Below are 17,688 nucleotides of genomic sequence, written 5' to 3'. Positions count from 1 at the left end.
TTTTCCAACTCAAGTGATTTGATAAATGACTTTCTTGCATGTCATGTTATAAACACCATGTTTTAATGTCATAAATAAACATAGCCTTTGAAACTGCAACTTATGTTAAGACAAATAATAAAACTTCAAAGTGTCTTCTCAAACCAAGTCTCTTTATTGACATTCAACAAACATACAGCTATGTATGAAATGTCACTGCTGTCGTGCAAAAACCTTCACAAAAAGTAAACTCTTCAAGGTTAAACAAAAATGTTCAGTTTGCTCAGATAATGGGTTTTCAATATGTTGATGGTTCTTATGATCATCGAACAGACCATAGAAAATAACTTGAAATTTAAATTTCACTAAAAAAACAAAAATTACAAAACAAAACAAAATGGTTTAGGCCTCACAACAGCAGTCTGCTGCAAGAGTTGCTGTCAAAAAACAACACAAACAATAAGAAAAAAAATACTTCACTTTAATCTTATAAAACAACAGGTAAACTGATATGACAAAATGTATTTCCCTTAAAAAAGTTCAAGAGAGTTGAAAGACATGCATTTTCAAGTTTTATTAAAACCTAAGAAATGTTTTAACAATTATATTAGTCAAATTAACATCATCTCTTAACATCAAAAGTTTGGAAAGCACTTTAACTCGGACTTGAAAGTAAAGAGAACATCAACTGCTTCCAGAGAACATTAACTAGTGTGTGTGTGTACATATTATTGTGTCTGTGTCTGTAAATGTGTGTCACTGACTTCACAAAGTCCACTCGAAGTCCATGAGTCTTCTTAGGCGACTTGAGACCGGAGGGCTGACCAATGCTCTTTTTTTCACCTCCCCTTTGCTGCCTGCCGCCTTTGTGGCCCGCTCAGGGTTGATCCCTACGAACCGCCTGAAAAACAAGGGAGTGTTGTCAGAGTTTGTGCCCAAAAAATATTATACCGTATATATATTTACGTTTTATTGAACATCTAGCTAATATATTGATTAGTGTAATTGAAATTTCATTGTTTCCCCTAGAGCTTATTTGGGATGGCATCCAAAGAGTATATTAGTCCTTCATCAAATATAGATAGTTAGATAGATAGATAGATAGATAGATAGATAGATAGATAGATAGATAGATAGATAGATAGATAGATAGATAGATAGATAGATAGATAGATAGAGAAATGGTGGATGGATAGACAGACGGACAGACAGTAAGAGAGATAATGGATGGATGGATGGCTGGATGGATAGATGGATAGATGGATGGATGGACGGACGGACTGACAGACAGACAAACATACATACAGACAGACAGACAGACAGATAGATAGATAGATAGATAGATAGATAGATAGATAGATAGATAGATAGATAGATAGATAGATAGATAGATAGATAGATAGATAGATAGATAGATTGACTCTGAGATGAGAATAAAACTGACTCACTGTATCACATTTTGCTCTACACAGATCAACATAGCATTTAAGGTCTAGTTCAGAGCATGGATGTGATCTTTGAGCCTTCTTGTGATGTCTGAAAAGATGTGATTTCAAAGTAAAAAATTTGAGGAACCTTCTTGTGCAGTTAGAGATGCAACACTTAAGAACTATGTTAGGGACATTGCTATCAATACGCATGTGTTTCCCATAGGCCACGACAGTATTACAGTGATGTCCACAGATCTGGCATGGAAACATAATAAAAGGTTCTGTAAGCTATCATGGACTAGAGAAATTTTTACTGTACCTCCTTCTGAATTTCCTTGCCAAAGAGGAGCTACAAGGATTCTGTAAAAGGAAAAGACAACATTAGAACAAAAGCAATGCTACATTAAATGAATTATGTTAATTCAATTTTCACATTCAAGAAAGATTCAAGTAGTTATTATTAATAATCTTTAGCACAATGTGTTTATTCTATCTCATTAATTATTCTAACAACAGAAACAAAGAAGTTAACCGCTTCACTCTGTTCAGTTGTAATGTCCCTGACTCTCAAAGAAACCATCACCTGTACACTCTGTCCTGTCTCTCACTTCAGTGAATGGTAATCATGTTTATGTCTATAATCGATATTAAACTATATTTCCTGCAAATTGCAGGCTACTTCTTAAATCACTTCAAACATTAATTAATTAAAAGAACCCATATAACAACTACCAAAATTTGAAAGTGCAAAAAAATGTTTTGTGGAGGTTTCCCAGTTAGCTGTTAAGATGAAGGTATTGTTTGCGGGCAAAGAATTTACTCACTTTGGGTTTAATATAAAATTCTAGCTACTACTAATTTTACAAATGACTTCAAACTTAGTAAGTGATGGTTTTTAACTACTCTAATAAACAAAGCAGAGAGGCACTCACCTGTTTTTCAAAAGGATGAAGTTGGATAACGATTTGATGTGACTTTTACCAGTCCTTCTTCCATGTGCTCAAACCTTCTTTCTCCCAGAATGCAATGCAAAAAATACAATAACTTACCGTTTTCTTTCCGTGCAGTATAAATACAGTAACATAATGTTATAAACCGTCATTATACAGGTTTGTCCTGTATATACACATAACAGGATCTTACTGTTGAAATTTCCTTGTAAATTTACAGCAATTCTTTAGAGTGCATGGGTTAATCATGCTGAGTCTGATACCAACTGGTGCCTCTCTCCGACTCTTAATGGGATCATAATTTACCAGATTGGCTTTATTTTGTATCAGAGAAGACTTTTACTGGAGCTGAGACCATGATCTCATCAGAAAATGTTTACAAATAGCTTATATTGTGATAAATTCTCAGAAGGCCTGTAAGTCATACAACATGTTAGCCAGAAAGCCTGTTGAACAGAAGGCCGTTTGATAGATAGGCATGTTAGTCACAAAAACCAGAGGCCCAGGAGGCCTGTCTGTCAGAGGGCCACTAGTCAGAAGGCTCCTTTGTCAATAGGCCCATTAGTCAGAAGACCTGTTAGTCAGAAAGCCCGTTAGATAGAAATCAGAAGGCATACTAACCAGAAGGCCTGTTTGACAAAAGGCTGTTTGATAGAAAGCCTATCAGTCAGAATATCAGAAGGCCCATTGAACAGAAGGCCTGTTTGGCTGAGGGCCACTAGTCAAAAGGCTCATCTGTCAATAGGCCAATTAGTCCGAAAGACCAGTTAGTCATAAGGCTTGTTAGGCAGAAATCAGAAGGCACGTTAGCCATAAGCCCCATAAATTAAAGGGCAGCTAGTCAGAGGGCTCGTTAGCCGATAGGCCCATTAGTCAGAAGACCTGTTAGACAGAAATCAGAAGGCATTTTAGCCATAAGGCCTGTTAGTTAGAGGGCGCTTGTCAGAAGGCCAATTAGCAGATTGGCCCATTAATCAGAACACCTATTAGTCAAAAGGTCTGTGTGATAGAAATCAGAAGGCATTTTAGCCAAAATTCTTATTAGCCAGAAGGCTTGTTAGCCATGAGGGATATTAGGCAGAAGGCCTGTTAGACAGGAAATTAGAAGGCACATAAGCCATAAGGCCTGTTAGAGGGCGGCTAGTCATAAGGCCCATCAGCAGATTGGCCCATTAGCCAGAAGACCTGTTAGTCAGAAGGCTTGTTCGACAGAAATCAGAAGGCATTTTAGCCATAAGGCCTATAAGCCACAAGGCCTGTTAGTCATGAGGCATGTTGGTCAGAAGACCTGTTAGTCAGAAATTAGAAGGCACATTAGCCATAACACCTGTTAGTTAGAGGGCAGCTAGTCAGAAAGCTCATTAGCCAAAAGCCTATTAGCCACAAGGCCTGTTAGCCATGAGGCATGATAGTCAGAGGGCCTGTCAGACAGAAAATCTAAGGCCCATTGACTATTAGGCATGTTAGTCAGAAGGCTTGTTAGTCAGAAATCAGAAATCAGAAGGCACATTAGCCATAACGCCTGTTAGTTAGAGGGCAGCTAGTAAGGAGACCCCTTAGCCAATAGGCCCATTAGTCAGAAGACCTGTTAGTCGCAAGGCATGTTAGCCATGAGGCATGTTAGCCATAATTCAGAAGCCACATAAGCAATAAGCCCTATAAGTTAGAGGGCATCTAGTCAGAGGGCACATTAGCCGATTGGCCCATTAGTCAGAAGACGTGTTAGTCTGAGAGTCTTTCAGTCAGATATCAGAAAGCATGTTAGCCATCAGGACCATTAGCCACAAGGCCTGCTAAACTTAAGGCCTGTTGGTCAGAAAATCAAAATAGCCAGAATTTCGTTAGGATTTAGATAATATTCTTCCCAACTAATTTTCTGATTAACAAGCCTTCTAACTCATATCATGTCTGTCAGTTAGTCCTAACATGTCATGTTGCATTTTATGAGAGTGTGCCCTTTAACATTGCATTTTTTTTTTTACCATGACTCGGACTTTTCTGAACGGATCAGTGTCAGTTCAGATCCTGACTGACTGTTCAGTTCAGTGTTTGGAGACTGGAGTAAATGACCCATCTTAAAACCTCCGTTCTCTAATGTTCCAGAGGCTTAAAGGCAGCGTCCACTCTGAGCAGAGAAAAGTGATGAATCAGAGCTTTTATCTACATCCAAGGTCCAGATAAGAGCCGCCGCTCTGAGAGTTTGTGATGCAAAAACATTATTGCACATGAGGATTGAGGATGGTCAGTTAGAGGGAGAGTGCAGGCAATTACTGCTGGCATTAGCCCGCTACTTAGTCCCTCTCCAGCACCCCTGGCTTTCAGCGGCCAAGCACTCCCAAAAGGCCAGGCTGACATTTTCAAGAGAAAAATGCCCTTCTGAGGGGCCCTGTCTAATTACCCCAGACACACACACACACACAGTCACACACACACACACACACCCAGATGAGGATCTGCACCCACATAGAAACACAGACTCACTGGCGTGCCTTTTTTCAGTCTGCAGAGTTGAAGATGCGATATTAAAGAAGGAGGAGGAGGAGGAGCATCATCATCCTGCTGATAATGGTAAAAAATGAGCATATGGAAAGCTTTGTCTGAATTAAGACGTCCAGTGCTGGAATAAATGAATCTGACAAAGTGATTTATGGCTCAGACACAGCTGTATGTGTTTCAGAGTGGAGACAATGGGAGAAGGACCTCCAGCAGATTGAATCATTTATTGTAGACGATGGTTTCTTTAAACGCTTCTTGTTTCTACATGTTTACACGCTGCTCTTTAATCAGGCAGGACTCGTGAGGTTTACAGGCTCTGGTTACAGCTCTGTCAGACGCTGGAGGAAACTGAGAGAAACTGCAACGTCTGATTTATGAATCCTGGAGAAATTTGCCATTAACTAACAATAATGGCTCTTTACTCTATCCTAATGACAGAGAGATCTGATCTGTCTCATCGAGTCCATCTGGCAGAGTGTTATTGTCGTCTTTCTCACGCTCTCTTTCATCAAAGCTGACAAATATGAGGCAGAGGACTGTTATTTAAAAGACGCTGCAGTGCTGGGTCATATTAAAGAGTGTGTATTTGTGTTTCTCATATTGTAAACAGAGATATAAAGAACCAATCCTGGATGTTCAGACTGAGCGTGTGCAGATTTTCTAACCTCTAAATATTCATCTGTCACAGTAATCCCTGAATCTGTCTTAAAACTGAACATCACCAGATCTCCCAGTGGGCCTCAAACACCAAGGTCTGCCCATAGCCCTGCTCTCACCACGCCTCCAGAGGGCTGGCCAATCAGAGGGAAGGGGTTTGTGGAGTAGGGAGCCTTAAAGAGACAGCAGCCGAATTGTGGCAAAAACACTGGGCAGAGAAATATAGATTTTTTTTGGAGCTGTAAATCATGGAAAGATTGTACAGGGGCACCAGAGGGACAAAATAAAGACAAAATAAAGCCCTTTTAAAGTTCCAATACCTTCTCTTAAATGGTAAACCTTGTAGCTCTTTACTTTTAAAGTCTGCAAATTTCATTGAATTTTTATTTTTTTATTTTTTTCATTTAATTTTTGATGAAAAACACAGCTTTTTTGGAATAACTTCAAACTCATTTTGTATTAAATACTAATTTAATTAGAAAAAAGATTATTTGCAAGTTGTCACCAACTTACCTTGAAATTTGAAAGGAATTTCAAAGACACTAAATTAAAAACAGTAATTTACCGATTGTCAGACATTATTTTACTATTTTGAAGTAGTTCTTCACCCCGTTATCATTAAATTTGGGTTCGTTCCCAAAAAATAAAATAGAATATTTAAAAAATAAAGTTTTTCTACCCATGATGTACTGTGCATAAAATTTCACAAGTTTTTTGTTTTTTTTTTTTTTTTTTAATTTAAGCAAATTCCTTAAATGACAAAAATGTTTAAAATTCTTGCATTTTTTTCAAACTGAAAATATTTTGAATTTTTTCAAATCGTATTATTTTTTAAAGTTTTGCTTTTTAAAAATTTTTTTTTTCCAATTTTTTAACTTTCCAATTTATTTCAAAGTTTTTTTGAGATTTTTTTGAATTAATTAATTAAATCAATGTAATTTATTATTTTTATTATTATTATTATTATTATTATTATTATTATTATTATTATTATTATTATTCAATTAGTTGTTTTGTTGTTTTTGAGGGAATGTTATTTGCAAATTCATGAATAAATGAAAAAAAGACATCCTATTTAAAATTTAATTAATTAAAAAAATCTTTATTTAGATATTTTTTTACTAGATTTGAATTTTAAAGACTTTTTAGTCTTACATTGAAGGAAAAGTAGATTTTGTGGCTCCAGAAGGACTAATCATATGAGCTGAGGCAAATTGGCTTCTTTGTAATTCCAGAAATTGATGAGTATTTCTTACAGTCATGAGAAAGCTTTTACTCTAGACAGAAAAAAGAAGACAAAACCAAGCTAGTACCAGAAAATTTCGTATAGACTCTCTTCTTTTCAGACCTTCATGATGGTGCCAGCAGCGTTTAAAGGTTTTAAGTTGCACATTTGCACTATAACAGACATCCAGCGTCCAGGACTTACTGAATCCGTTGAGGTCCTGGTTGGAGGTGGAGAAGGGGTCGTCTTTGTGCAGGGTGCTGACTTTGGTGGTGCTCTTATCGGCCGTGGTGACTGGGCCCATCTCCCTCTGCTGGGTGGAGCTGCTGGCCGTCTCCTTCTGCTTCTTCGCCAACTTCCTTCAGTGGTACGAAGACACAGACGAGAATACACGTAAAGATACATTCGTACACAAATACGGGTTTAACCCTGCACAGACAGAAACTCATCAGACGATAAACACAGGGCATGCATGAGCTAAATAACAAAGTGGAGAAAGAGGAGTGTGGGCTCTGATGCACTGCTGGGTGTAAACTGTTATGGCAGCCCAGAGGGAACTTTACCAACACTTTGACGCCACTTATTACCTGTTTTAACAAAAAAATGGGAAAAGTTAGTGGGTGTCCTCACCCCTGCTTCATGTATAGTTCCTTTTTTTTAATATTAAATTTGAAATGGGTGATTTCACAGCAAGCTGAAAGTGTGTGACTGCTCCTTTCGTGTGTTCACATCCTCAAGATTCACTTTCCTGAGTTTACCGTTCACATGTCTCGTCTCCCATCTGTTGGCCCCTCTGCGTTGGCTATTTTGAGTTGTACCTGAACCGTCAGTTTGGGTCCGCAGAGACGCCAGATGGCAGAAATGACAGCGAGCCATAACAATCTGACATTGGCTGCTTCATCCACCAGAGCCTGCACGAGCGCCTCCATAAAGCAGCTTTTCACTGTCTGGTCCTGCGTGTTTTCTTCTGAAATGAACTTCCAGGAGTCAGAGCTGTTCGTCCAACCTGAACGCTGAGGACGGGATAATTAGGGAGGCTGGTTTTAAACCAGAGGGAATCTGTTGTTCTCCTCGCTGCTGGCAGAGTGAAATCATGAAATCATGTCAAGTAGCTCGGTGTAAATTAGTCGAACCTCACGTCCTGTTCCACAGTTGGTTTAATCTTTTTACCAGGACGCCAAATGGGACGTGTCGTCCTTAGGTTTCTGTTTCTAACATGACAGACCTGTGTTTTAGACTCCAATAAACTGACCTGCCTTAGCTGCATCAATGTGGTCATCACATCGTTGATGGAGCGTTTTGGTAATCTGTCAGCTCATTATCAGAGACAGTTACAAGACCACATCGTTTTCACCTTCAGGGAGCAGACTACTCTATCACAAAAAGATGTTTCATGGTTGACATACTGAGAAATATTGATTAAGGAAGAAATGTTTGATCAAAGCTTTGTCAGTTGTTGTGGAAGCTGAAGATAAAAGAAACTTGGAAGCTGTGGGTGTTAGAAATGAAGACAGACTGCCAAAAAGTGCAGCTTTGGAGCTGAAGGATCAGCTAGACCTGCAGGGTTCGGACATCGTGAGCAAACGCTGGTGGATTTAATGAACAGTGATTGACAAAAATGATCTGTGTGTGGAGAATTATGTGTATTAAAAGTTTTGTTTCCTTCCATTAAACTCCCAATTGGCCAAGTTGGCCTTAAATAACTGTTACTTGTTGTGGTAATGGGAATGTCAATTAAGTTTCATTAATACTTTCAAGCTTTGTTCCTTCTCAGCTTATTTAATTTATGTTAAAATGGAAACTACAATCATCAAAGATTGGTTGCTAACAACAGATTAAAGTTGCAATAAGGTCTTAAGACTTTTTGAAAGATTTTTGAAAAAGTCTTAAAAAGGTGTTGAATTTAACCTCAGGATTTCAGCGTATACCCTGTGGAGAAAGACCAAGAGCTGGAGGAAGAGTTAATGAGGGCAACAGTGGCCCTGTTTCCACCAAATGGTTCATTTCGGTTTGTCTCGGTACGGCACGCATTTGACGGACAGACCCCCCAAAAAACGAAACGAGCCGTCCTCTTTTCAGCACCCTGCCGCAGGAGTGCCAGACCGAACCGATTCGATCTCAGAAGGTGGAGCTACAACACTGCAGACCGTTGATTGGTGGAAATAATGGTCACTTCCTGTGCGGCATTGGCTGTATTTCCTCCTGGCAGCTCACAGTCTTCTCTGAAACGAAGTTTGATTGTTCTTTGTAACAAAGAGACACATGACAATCACAGAGAGGACGAAATGCTGGATGTCTTCCCCTTGTTGCTCTTTGTTTCCTGTGTCACGTTTTTCTTCTTCGTTGGATTTATTAGCGGGTACACTGTGTCTCGTTGCTCACAATATTATGTTACAGTTGCAGCTATCAGCATCCAGCTTGCACGCTGCCGACCACAAGGGGGAATGATTAGCTTTGGAAACACAAACAGGACCAAGCTAAACCAAACCATACTGATCTAAACCAGACTGCTTGGTGGAAACGGGGCTTGTGGAGCCAGGTGAGACTGGGGACAACATCTGGGATCTCCATCCAGAAGTGTGCACCCAGTGTGGGCGAGGTAAGGATTTATGAATAAATATATATAAATATGTAAATACAAGGATTCCTGGTGCGTACCATGCTAAGTACCTCCTTCAGCTCCACCTAACAACAACGCACTGTCTCTTTAAGGCCTCTTCCTCTTTCTCACGCCTACTTCCTGAGAAAGGCTTTGCAGATTTCCAACTTAACACGTAAGATCAACAGTTTGTTCATTTCTCAGAGCACAGCTTTGCAGGAACGTGCATCATTAAAACACACACACGCTCACACACACCACTCAGTGATCTGTGAATCCTGCACGGCCCACCAGCTGTCAGAACAGAGTGACCCATTAACCAAGTTCCTCGCAGCGAGCACAGGACGTGTTTGTTCCCATCCCAGCCGGCTGTGCTGTGTAAAGTGAACAACAGAGAGCATCGCTGATGTGTGTGTATCAGTAACAAACTGTTTAATCTCCTGTTGACTCACATTCAGATGATCTAACACGACGAGAAGGAGCTCCAGGATCCACCGACACGTTCTTCTTCCACTTGCTTAAAGTGTCTGACATGGAGTCACGAATGGCACGCAGTGGGCTGGTGTGTGTGTGTGTGTGTGTTCCTGTGTGTGTTCGTCTCTGTAAACTAACACTTGACATCCCTGGAGGCTGCAGAGGAACTGCCTGTGCTGGACACTCACTGTTTTGGCTCGTGTGTGTGTGTTTGCACACGTGTTTGTTGTGTTCTTCAGTCGGCGCGGCGTGGCCGGTGAGTGGGCGTGTTTCTCGCTGACCTATCACGAAGCCGCCTCTCTCCGAGCTTCTGGAAACGGCTCACTCCAAGAGGCAAATTAAAAGAGCAGATATTAATTTCCTCCACAGCATTAATCATATCTTTCCTGTAACGGCTTGTTTTTCTCAACAACTTTAAAAGCTTTAATGAACTGGTTGGGGTTCAGTTGGTGCAATTACCGACGGCGAACGGGGCGATTATCTTCTGCTCCAATAAACAGCGCTGCACAGAGTCTTAAAGGTTAACTCTGTTAAACACAGGCTCTACTCTTAAAGGTTTGGAGTTAATCTGTGTTACAGGAACAGATGTTTGAGGAGTTATCGAGAAACATGCTGCGATCTTTACAGGTTCCTCTGGATCTGGGTCCAGATGGTAAAAACCAACGTGTCCCTCCAGATCAGACACACACGACTTCTATCAACCGGCACAGAGCAGACTGAGCATGTCAGGAAGTCAGACACTAAAACTACATCAAAACATCTGAGTGATCGTCAGAATAACATGCTCCATGCTGATGCCAGTTTATCATGACTACAACATCAAACAAACATAACGAGAAGAACCAGAACAGGAGGAACGGGTTTGGGGTTTTTCAGGGACTATTAAGACAACATGAAGAAGTAGACGATCGTCATTGTAGAGAGAGAGCAGGTAAGCTTCTTGGTTATGTGGTAATAAGTGAACTTAAACTAGACTAACACTAAAAGACTTGAGACTAGACCAAGACTAAAACGTCTATGGTATAAAGTTGTCTAAAACTGGACTGAGAATAAAAGACTTGGGACCAGACCAGGACTAAATCTCTAATAGTGTCGAGTCGACTAAAACTAAAAGACTTGAGACAAGACTTATAGATAACTTTTATGGTACAAAATTGACTAAAGCTAGACATAGACTAAAAACTTGAGACTAGCCCGGGACTATAGCTCTAACTGTATTAGTTGACTAAAAAATAGACTGAGACTAAAGACTTTAGAAAAGACCAGGACTAAAATTCCAATGGTATTGAGTCGACTTAAACTAGACTGAGACTAAAAGACTTGAGACTAGGACCAGAACTTAAAACCTCATGGTATTTCATTGACTTAATCTAGACTAATACTAAAAGACTCAAAACAAGACTAAGACAAAAACTCTAATGGAAAATAGTTGACGTAAACAAGACTAAGACTAAAGGACTTGAGACTAGACCAAGACTGAAAACTCCTATGGTTTCAAGTTGACTAAAACTAGACTGAGTCTAAAAGACTTGAGGTTTGACTGAAACTTAAAGTTCTACAGTACAAAGTCTTCTAAAACTTGACTAGGACTAAAGGACCTGAGACTTGAGACTAGACCAAGACTAAAACTCTAATAATACTAAGTTGACTAAAACTAGACTAAGACAAAAACTTTTACGGTGGCCAAGACTGAAACTCTTATAGTATTTAGTTGATGTAAACAAGACTAAGACTTTAAGACTTGGCACTAAACCAAGACTTTAAATCTTATTGTATTTGATTGACAAAACCGAGACTATGACTAAAAGACTCAAAACTAGACCAAGACTGAAACTCGTATGGTATTAGGTTGACTAAAACTAGACTAAGACTAAAGGACTTGAAACAAGACTTTAACACCAACACTTGTAAGCCAACTAAAACTAAAAGACTTGAGACAAGACTTACAGTAAACTTTGACTAAACCTAGACTAAGACTAAAAGACTTGAAACTAGACCAAGACTGAAACTCCTATGGTATTAAGTTGACTAAAACAAGACTAAGACTAAAATACTTAAACAAAAAGTCTTACAGAACTAAGTCAACTAAAACTAGACTGAGACTTCAGGACTTGAGACTAGACCAAGACTGAAACTCCTATGGTATAAAGTTGACTAAAATTTGACCAAGACCAAAAGGACTTGAGGCTAGACCAATTCTAAAACTCTCATAGTATTACGTAGACTAAAACTAGACTGAGACAGAAGACTTTAGAGTAGACCTAGACTGAAACTCTTATAGTATTTAGTTGACTTGGACTAGACTAAGACCAAAAGACTCAAAACTAGACCAAGACTCAAACTCTGATGTCATTCAGTAGACCAAAAGTAGACTCTGACTAAAAGAGTTGAGACTAGACCAAGACTTAAACACTTACGGAAGTTAGTTGAGACTGACAGAGTTGAGACAAGACTTACGATAAAACACTATTGAGTGGACTTAAACTAGACTAAGACTAAGACTTGGGGCTCAACTAAGACTAAAATGCCTGTGGTATTCAGTCGACTAAAAATAGGCTAATACTAAAACACCCAACCTCTTAAAACCTGAGCTTTGTCTGGTGTGTAATTTTTAATTCTCCTTGCTAATTGGGATAAGTGAGACCTAATAGGTAGCGTTTAGTAACAAATCCTAGACTAAGACCAAAAGACTCGAGGCCAGACTAAGACTAGAACTCTTTCAGTCTTAGTCGACTGAAAACTGAATAAGACTTTGACGATCCTGTCCTGGTTCATGTTGGGCTGTTAAATCTCAAACCTGTTGACTCCTGGTCTGGCTCCATGAATACCAACTGGTTTGTTTTATTTTGAAAGTCTCTGGGTGTTTTGAGATAGTTTCCGTGCTCGACTTCCTGACCTGATCATTCTGCTCTGAACAAACTGATGCATCTTTCCTCTGGCATCCTGCAGGAACAGACGTCTGTGTTTCTGATCTGGAGGACTCAGACCTGCTGGAGCTGTTGGACCAGCATCGTACCGCCTCCCAACACGTCTCCAGAAGCTAATCCTCGATTTTACTGAGACGGCGTCCGAGCTCCGCCCTCCAACCTGCACGGTCTTAAAAAAGGAGCACAGATGCACGCAGCAGCTCGACAGATTTATCACTCTTTATAAAGAGAGCTCCATTAAAGGCTGGCAGCAATCTGCACAGTCCTGCATGTTTAATACGAGAGCACATTACAGCCGGCACTCTGCTGTCCACATTCTCATCTGTGAACTCGCTCTGTGTGTGTGTGTGTGAATGCAAATGCCCTCGTATATGTGTGTGCATGAGTGTGTGTAAATCTCTGCGTTTGTGGAGCTCTCTGTGGGTCAGGAAGCAATAAGTGAGAGGTCAGGTGTGATGCAACATCTCTTTTATCCCTATTTTTCCTCTGGCTCATGTGAGGCTGACAGTGATATGCAGAGATGTGGAATTAAAGCAGCACGGATGTGTGTGTGAGTGTGTGTTTAAGAGTGTGTGTGGGATCAGATGGTGAGCTCTACTTGCCCCTGAGTATTTAAACAACTCAACCAAGAGACAGAGAGTAAAATGACAAATCAGGGAGAGGGAGAACAGGAACGGAGAAAGAACAGGAAGTGCAGAGAGGAGGAGGAGGGACAGAAATGAAAATACCTAAAAAATCAAAAAGAGGAACAAGAGAGGGCGCAAGATACTCCGAGTGGGCCGAGGGCCAAAAGTGGCCTATGGTTTCCTATTGATCGCTCAGTGCCACCTGCCAGTCCCTCAGTGACACCTGCCAATCACTCAGTAGAAAGTGTAGGTGTCGCTTTGCAATTGGCAGGTGTCACTGAGCTTTAACAGGAGTCAGTGTCCAACTGGCAGGTGCCATTCAATAAATGGCACTTGTCACAGAGCGATTGGCAGGTATAACTGAGCATTAGCAAGTGTCACTGTTGAAATGGCACATGTCACTGTTGAATAGACAGCTGTCAATGTTTTATTGGCAGGTGTCACTGAGCACTGGCAGGTGTCAGGGTGCAGCTGTCAGGTGTTACTGAGCGATTGGCAGGTGTCACTGTGGGACTGGCAGGTGTCACTATATAATCAGGAGGTGTTATTAAGTGACTGCTAGGTGTCACTGAGGGGTTGGCAGGTGTTCCTGTGTAATTAGCAGGTAACACAGTGTAAATGGTACATGTCACTGTTGTCAGTGTTTTATTGGTAGGTATCCCTGTGTGATTGGCAGGTGTCTGGGTGCAGTTGTCAGGTGTCACTATGTGACTGGCTTGTGTCACTGTATGATCAGGTGGTGTTACTAGGTGATTGGCAGGTGTCACTGTGTGATTGGCAGGTGTCACTGTGTGATTGGCAGGTGTCACTGTGTGATTGGCAGGTGTCACTGTGTGATTGACAGGTGTCGCTGAGCACTGGCAGGTGTCAAAGTGCAGTTGTCAGGTGTTACTAAGCCATGGCAGGTGTCACTGTGGAACTGGCAGTTGTTATTGTATATAAGGAGGTGTTACTAGGTGATTGCTAGGTGCCACTGAGGGATTGGCAGGTGTCACTGTGGAAATGGCACATGTCACTGTTGAATAAGCAGCTGTCAATGTTTTATCGGTAGGAGGCACTGAGCATTGTCAGGTGTCAGGGTGCAGCTGTCATGTGTAACTGAGCGATGGCAGGTGTCACTGTTGGACTGGCAGGTGTCACTGTATGATAAGGAGGTGTTGCTCTATGATTGTCAGGTGTCACTGTTTGGTTTGCAGAGGTCACTGTTGAATAGGCAGCTGTCAATATTTATTGGAAGGTGCCACCGAGCACTGGCAAGTGTCAGAGTGCAGCTGTCAGGAATTACTGAGCGATTGGCATATGTCACTGTGGGACTGGCAGGTGCTATTGTATGATCAAGAGGTGCCACTTAGTGATTGCCAGGTGTTACTGAGGGGTTGGCAGGTGTCCCTGTGCGATAAGCAGGTAACACTGTGGAAATGGCACATGTCAGTGTTGAATAGGCAACTGTCAATGTTTTTTTGGTAGGTGTCACTGAGCACTGGCAGGTGTCACTGTGGAACTGGCAGGTGTCACTGTGGGACTGGCAGGTGTCACTGTATGAACAGGAGGTGTTACTAAGTGAGTGGCAGTTGTCTTTCTGGACTGGCAGCTGGCACTGAGCGATCAATGGCATACTGAAATCCTCTTTTCGGCTCTGGGTGCTGAAGATGAGTTGGGTTAAAGAAAGAAAGAAAGAAAGAAAGAAAGAAAGAAAGAAAGAAAGAAAGAAAGAAAGAAAGAAAGAAAGAAAGAAAGAAAGAAAGAAAGAAAGAAAGAAAAAAAGAAAGAAAGAAAGAAAGAAAGAGGAAGACACGTCCAGCTGATGTTTCCCCCACGATCATTTCCGTCCATCAACCCCAGATAAAACTTTTCTCCTGGCACCAATTTACAGGCATCAGAGCCTCAAAAAGCTGGAGTGTGATTGGAGCTTAGAGTGGCCTATTCCTGGCTGTCTGACTAGCACTTTGACAGGAAGTGGGCAAGGAACGACAAGACATGGAGGAGGAGGTGGAGGGGGAGGAGAGCAAAGAGAGGAAAGCGAAGACAGAAACAGATGAAGGGATAAAGAAGGAGAGATGGAAGGACAGAGGAGTGAGGAGGGAAAGGTGGGCGCAGTGGCAGGAACAGGATGATTTGTGTTTTTTTCCAAACCTTTGACTAAACGTTTCCAACCCGTGTGATGAAGTTTGATGCAGGCTAAATATTAAAATTGGAAGAAAAGATGCAGAAGAAGAAGAGAGGAAAGTGTGACTGGCTGTGAGATAAAGCCTTCGTCGTTCCCCCTCCTCTACACCTCCACCTATCACACACTCATCCCTTTAATGGACTCGTTTAAATGACAAATTCCTCGCATATTGTAAGTGGCAATGAGCACGACATAATCCCCCTTTAATGAATGTCACAGCGGCAGTTCATTAAGCACTAAGGTTACCCCGCCGGGCGTCGACCGCCGCAAGAATCATGGAGCACTTTGTGCCCCAGGCGGCGTTAATTGCAGACCGTTTGATGCGTCGATAATGAGCGACGTGCGGTGGAGACGTGTTCTCTGCGAGCTCGATGGGTCTGAAAGAACGAGACGAGCTGAGAGATGGAGCTGCAGCACTTTGGGCTGAACTCAGAAGAAAAAACAGCTTTTTAATTGTTGCTCATTTGATGTATGAGGTGTCAGGAGAACTCACAGGGTTCATTTCCCAAACGCTGGGTATCCATTAAGTCCAGTTCATTACTGGAGTTCATCATTTAGCGTGTCTAAAACGTACAGGATGCAGCGCTCTGAATCTGTGTGCTGTTGATAAAGTTTACTTCCTGTTTCAGTTTCAGAATGAATGATAAAAGTTTTGTGCTTGTTTCCCATCTCTATCTCCACACCTCACCTGGCTGAGGGAACGTCTCCATTTTTCTGCCCTGACTCTGGCACAACATCAAAATAATAAGCTGCAAAGCAACGTCCAAAAGGCGCCATGAGCAAAAGTTTCAGGCGGTAAAAGATCTGCTAAATGGCAAATTTATGACAACAGAACCAGGGGTGTGCAGAGGAGGGGGGCAGAGGGGGTGGCTGCCCCCTCCATGGTCCAATGGTATAAAATAATTTCGCTAAAGTGCCTTCCCAGGCCCCAAATGGCATGTTAAAGTTCTCTTGGGTGCAAAATGCATATGAAAGTGCCCTCTTTGAAGCTGAATATGTGCTAAAGTGCTCTTCTGGGAACCAAACATGCACCTAAATGCTCTCCTCTGGGAACTTAAACACACTAAAGATCCCAATCTGTGCACCAAAACGTACAAAAGTGCCCTTTTAGGCCCCAAGCCAAGTGCTAAAGTGCCCTCTAAGAAGCCAAATGTGCGCTAAGGTGTCCTCTTTGGGGCCAAATGTGCACTACACTCTCTTGAGCACCAAAAAAAGTGTAAAAGTGCAAACTTCTGGGGGCTAATATGTGTGCTTAAGCACCCTTTTTGGGGCAAAACTTTTGCTACATTCTCCTGGGCGCCAAAACAGGAGGCAAAGATACCCTTTTGGAAATTAAACACGCTCTAAAATGCCCCCTTGGACGCCAAACATATGCTAAAGTGCCCTCTTCTGAGCCAAAACACACTAATGTGTCCTCTTAGATGCCAAACAATGTACCACAATGCCCTTTTTTGGAACTTAATGTGCATTTAAGTACCCTTTTTGGTGCCAAAAATGTGCTGAAGTGATCTCTAAGTAGCCAAAACAAATGCCAAAGACCCCTTTTAGGGCACTAAATGTGAGCTCAAGTGTCCTCTTTGGGGCTAAACATGCACTGCACTCTCTTTGGCACCAAATGTGTGTCAAAGTCCCCTCTTTGGGTCCAAATATGCACAACAGTCTCTGGGGCACCAAAAAATGTGCTAGGGTTCCCACTTCTGGGGGCCAATTTATGTGCTTAAGTGCCCACTTTAGGGGGCAAATTTGTGCTACTTTCTCCTGGGTGCCAAAATATGAGCCAAAGTTCCCTCTTGGACACTAAACATGTGTTAAAATTGCCCCTTGGATGCCAAATGTATGTTAAAGTGCCCTTTTCTGAGCCAGACTGAATGCCACAGTGCTCTCTTTGGAGCCAAAACACACTAATGTGTCCTCCTTCAAGCCAAACGTGCCAAAATGCCCTTTTTTGAACTAAATGTGCGCTAGAGTTCCCCTTTTGGGTGCCGAAAATGTGCTGCAGTGCTTACCGAGTAGCTAAAACAAATGCCAAAGTCTCCTCTCGGGGCACTAAATGTGTTCTTAAGCGTCCTCTTTGGGGCCAAACATTCACCACACTCTCCCAGGCACCAAAATGCTCCCTCTTGGACACTAAATGTGCACTAATATGCCCCCTTGGGTG

At 41.5% G+C, this 17,688-nt stretch overlaps 1 protein-coding gene across 16 annotated transcripts in view; it reads right to left on the bottom strand.

Annotated features, from left to right (window-relative positions):
* Positions 1 to 17,688, bottom strand: part of ptprt (protein tyrosine phosphatase receptor type T) — a 486,185-nt gene that overhangs the window by 118,984 nt on the left and 349,513 nt on the right. For 13 of the 16 annotated variants that reach the window (XM_074668102.1, XM_074668200.1, XM_074668208.1 and 10 more), the window contains one exon: positions 6,942 to 7,096. In XM_074668102.1, the coding sequence (XP_074524203.1) occupies positions 6,942 to 7,096 (155 nt within the window). Of the gene's footprint in view, positions 1 to 6,941; positions 7,100 to 17,688 lie in introns of all 16 variants that reach the window. The other 3 variants (XM_074668111.1, XM_074668129.1, XM_074668177.1) reach the window with 1 other exon arrangement.

This window comes from Halichoeres trimaculatus, unplaced genomic scaffold (assembly GCF_033239565.1).
Source record: "Halichoeres trimaculatus isolate MK-OKI-2021-1 unplaced genomic scaffold, fHalTri1.1 fHalTri1_scaffold_1, whole genome shotgun sequence".
NCBI lineage: Eukaryota > Metazoa > Chordata > Actinopteri > Labriformes > Labridae > Halichoeres > Halichoeres trimaculatus.
This window is presented reverse-complemented; position numbering and strand designations above follow the sequence as displayed.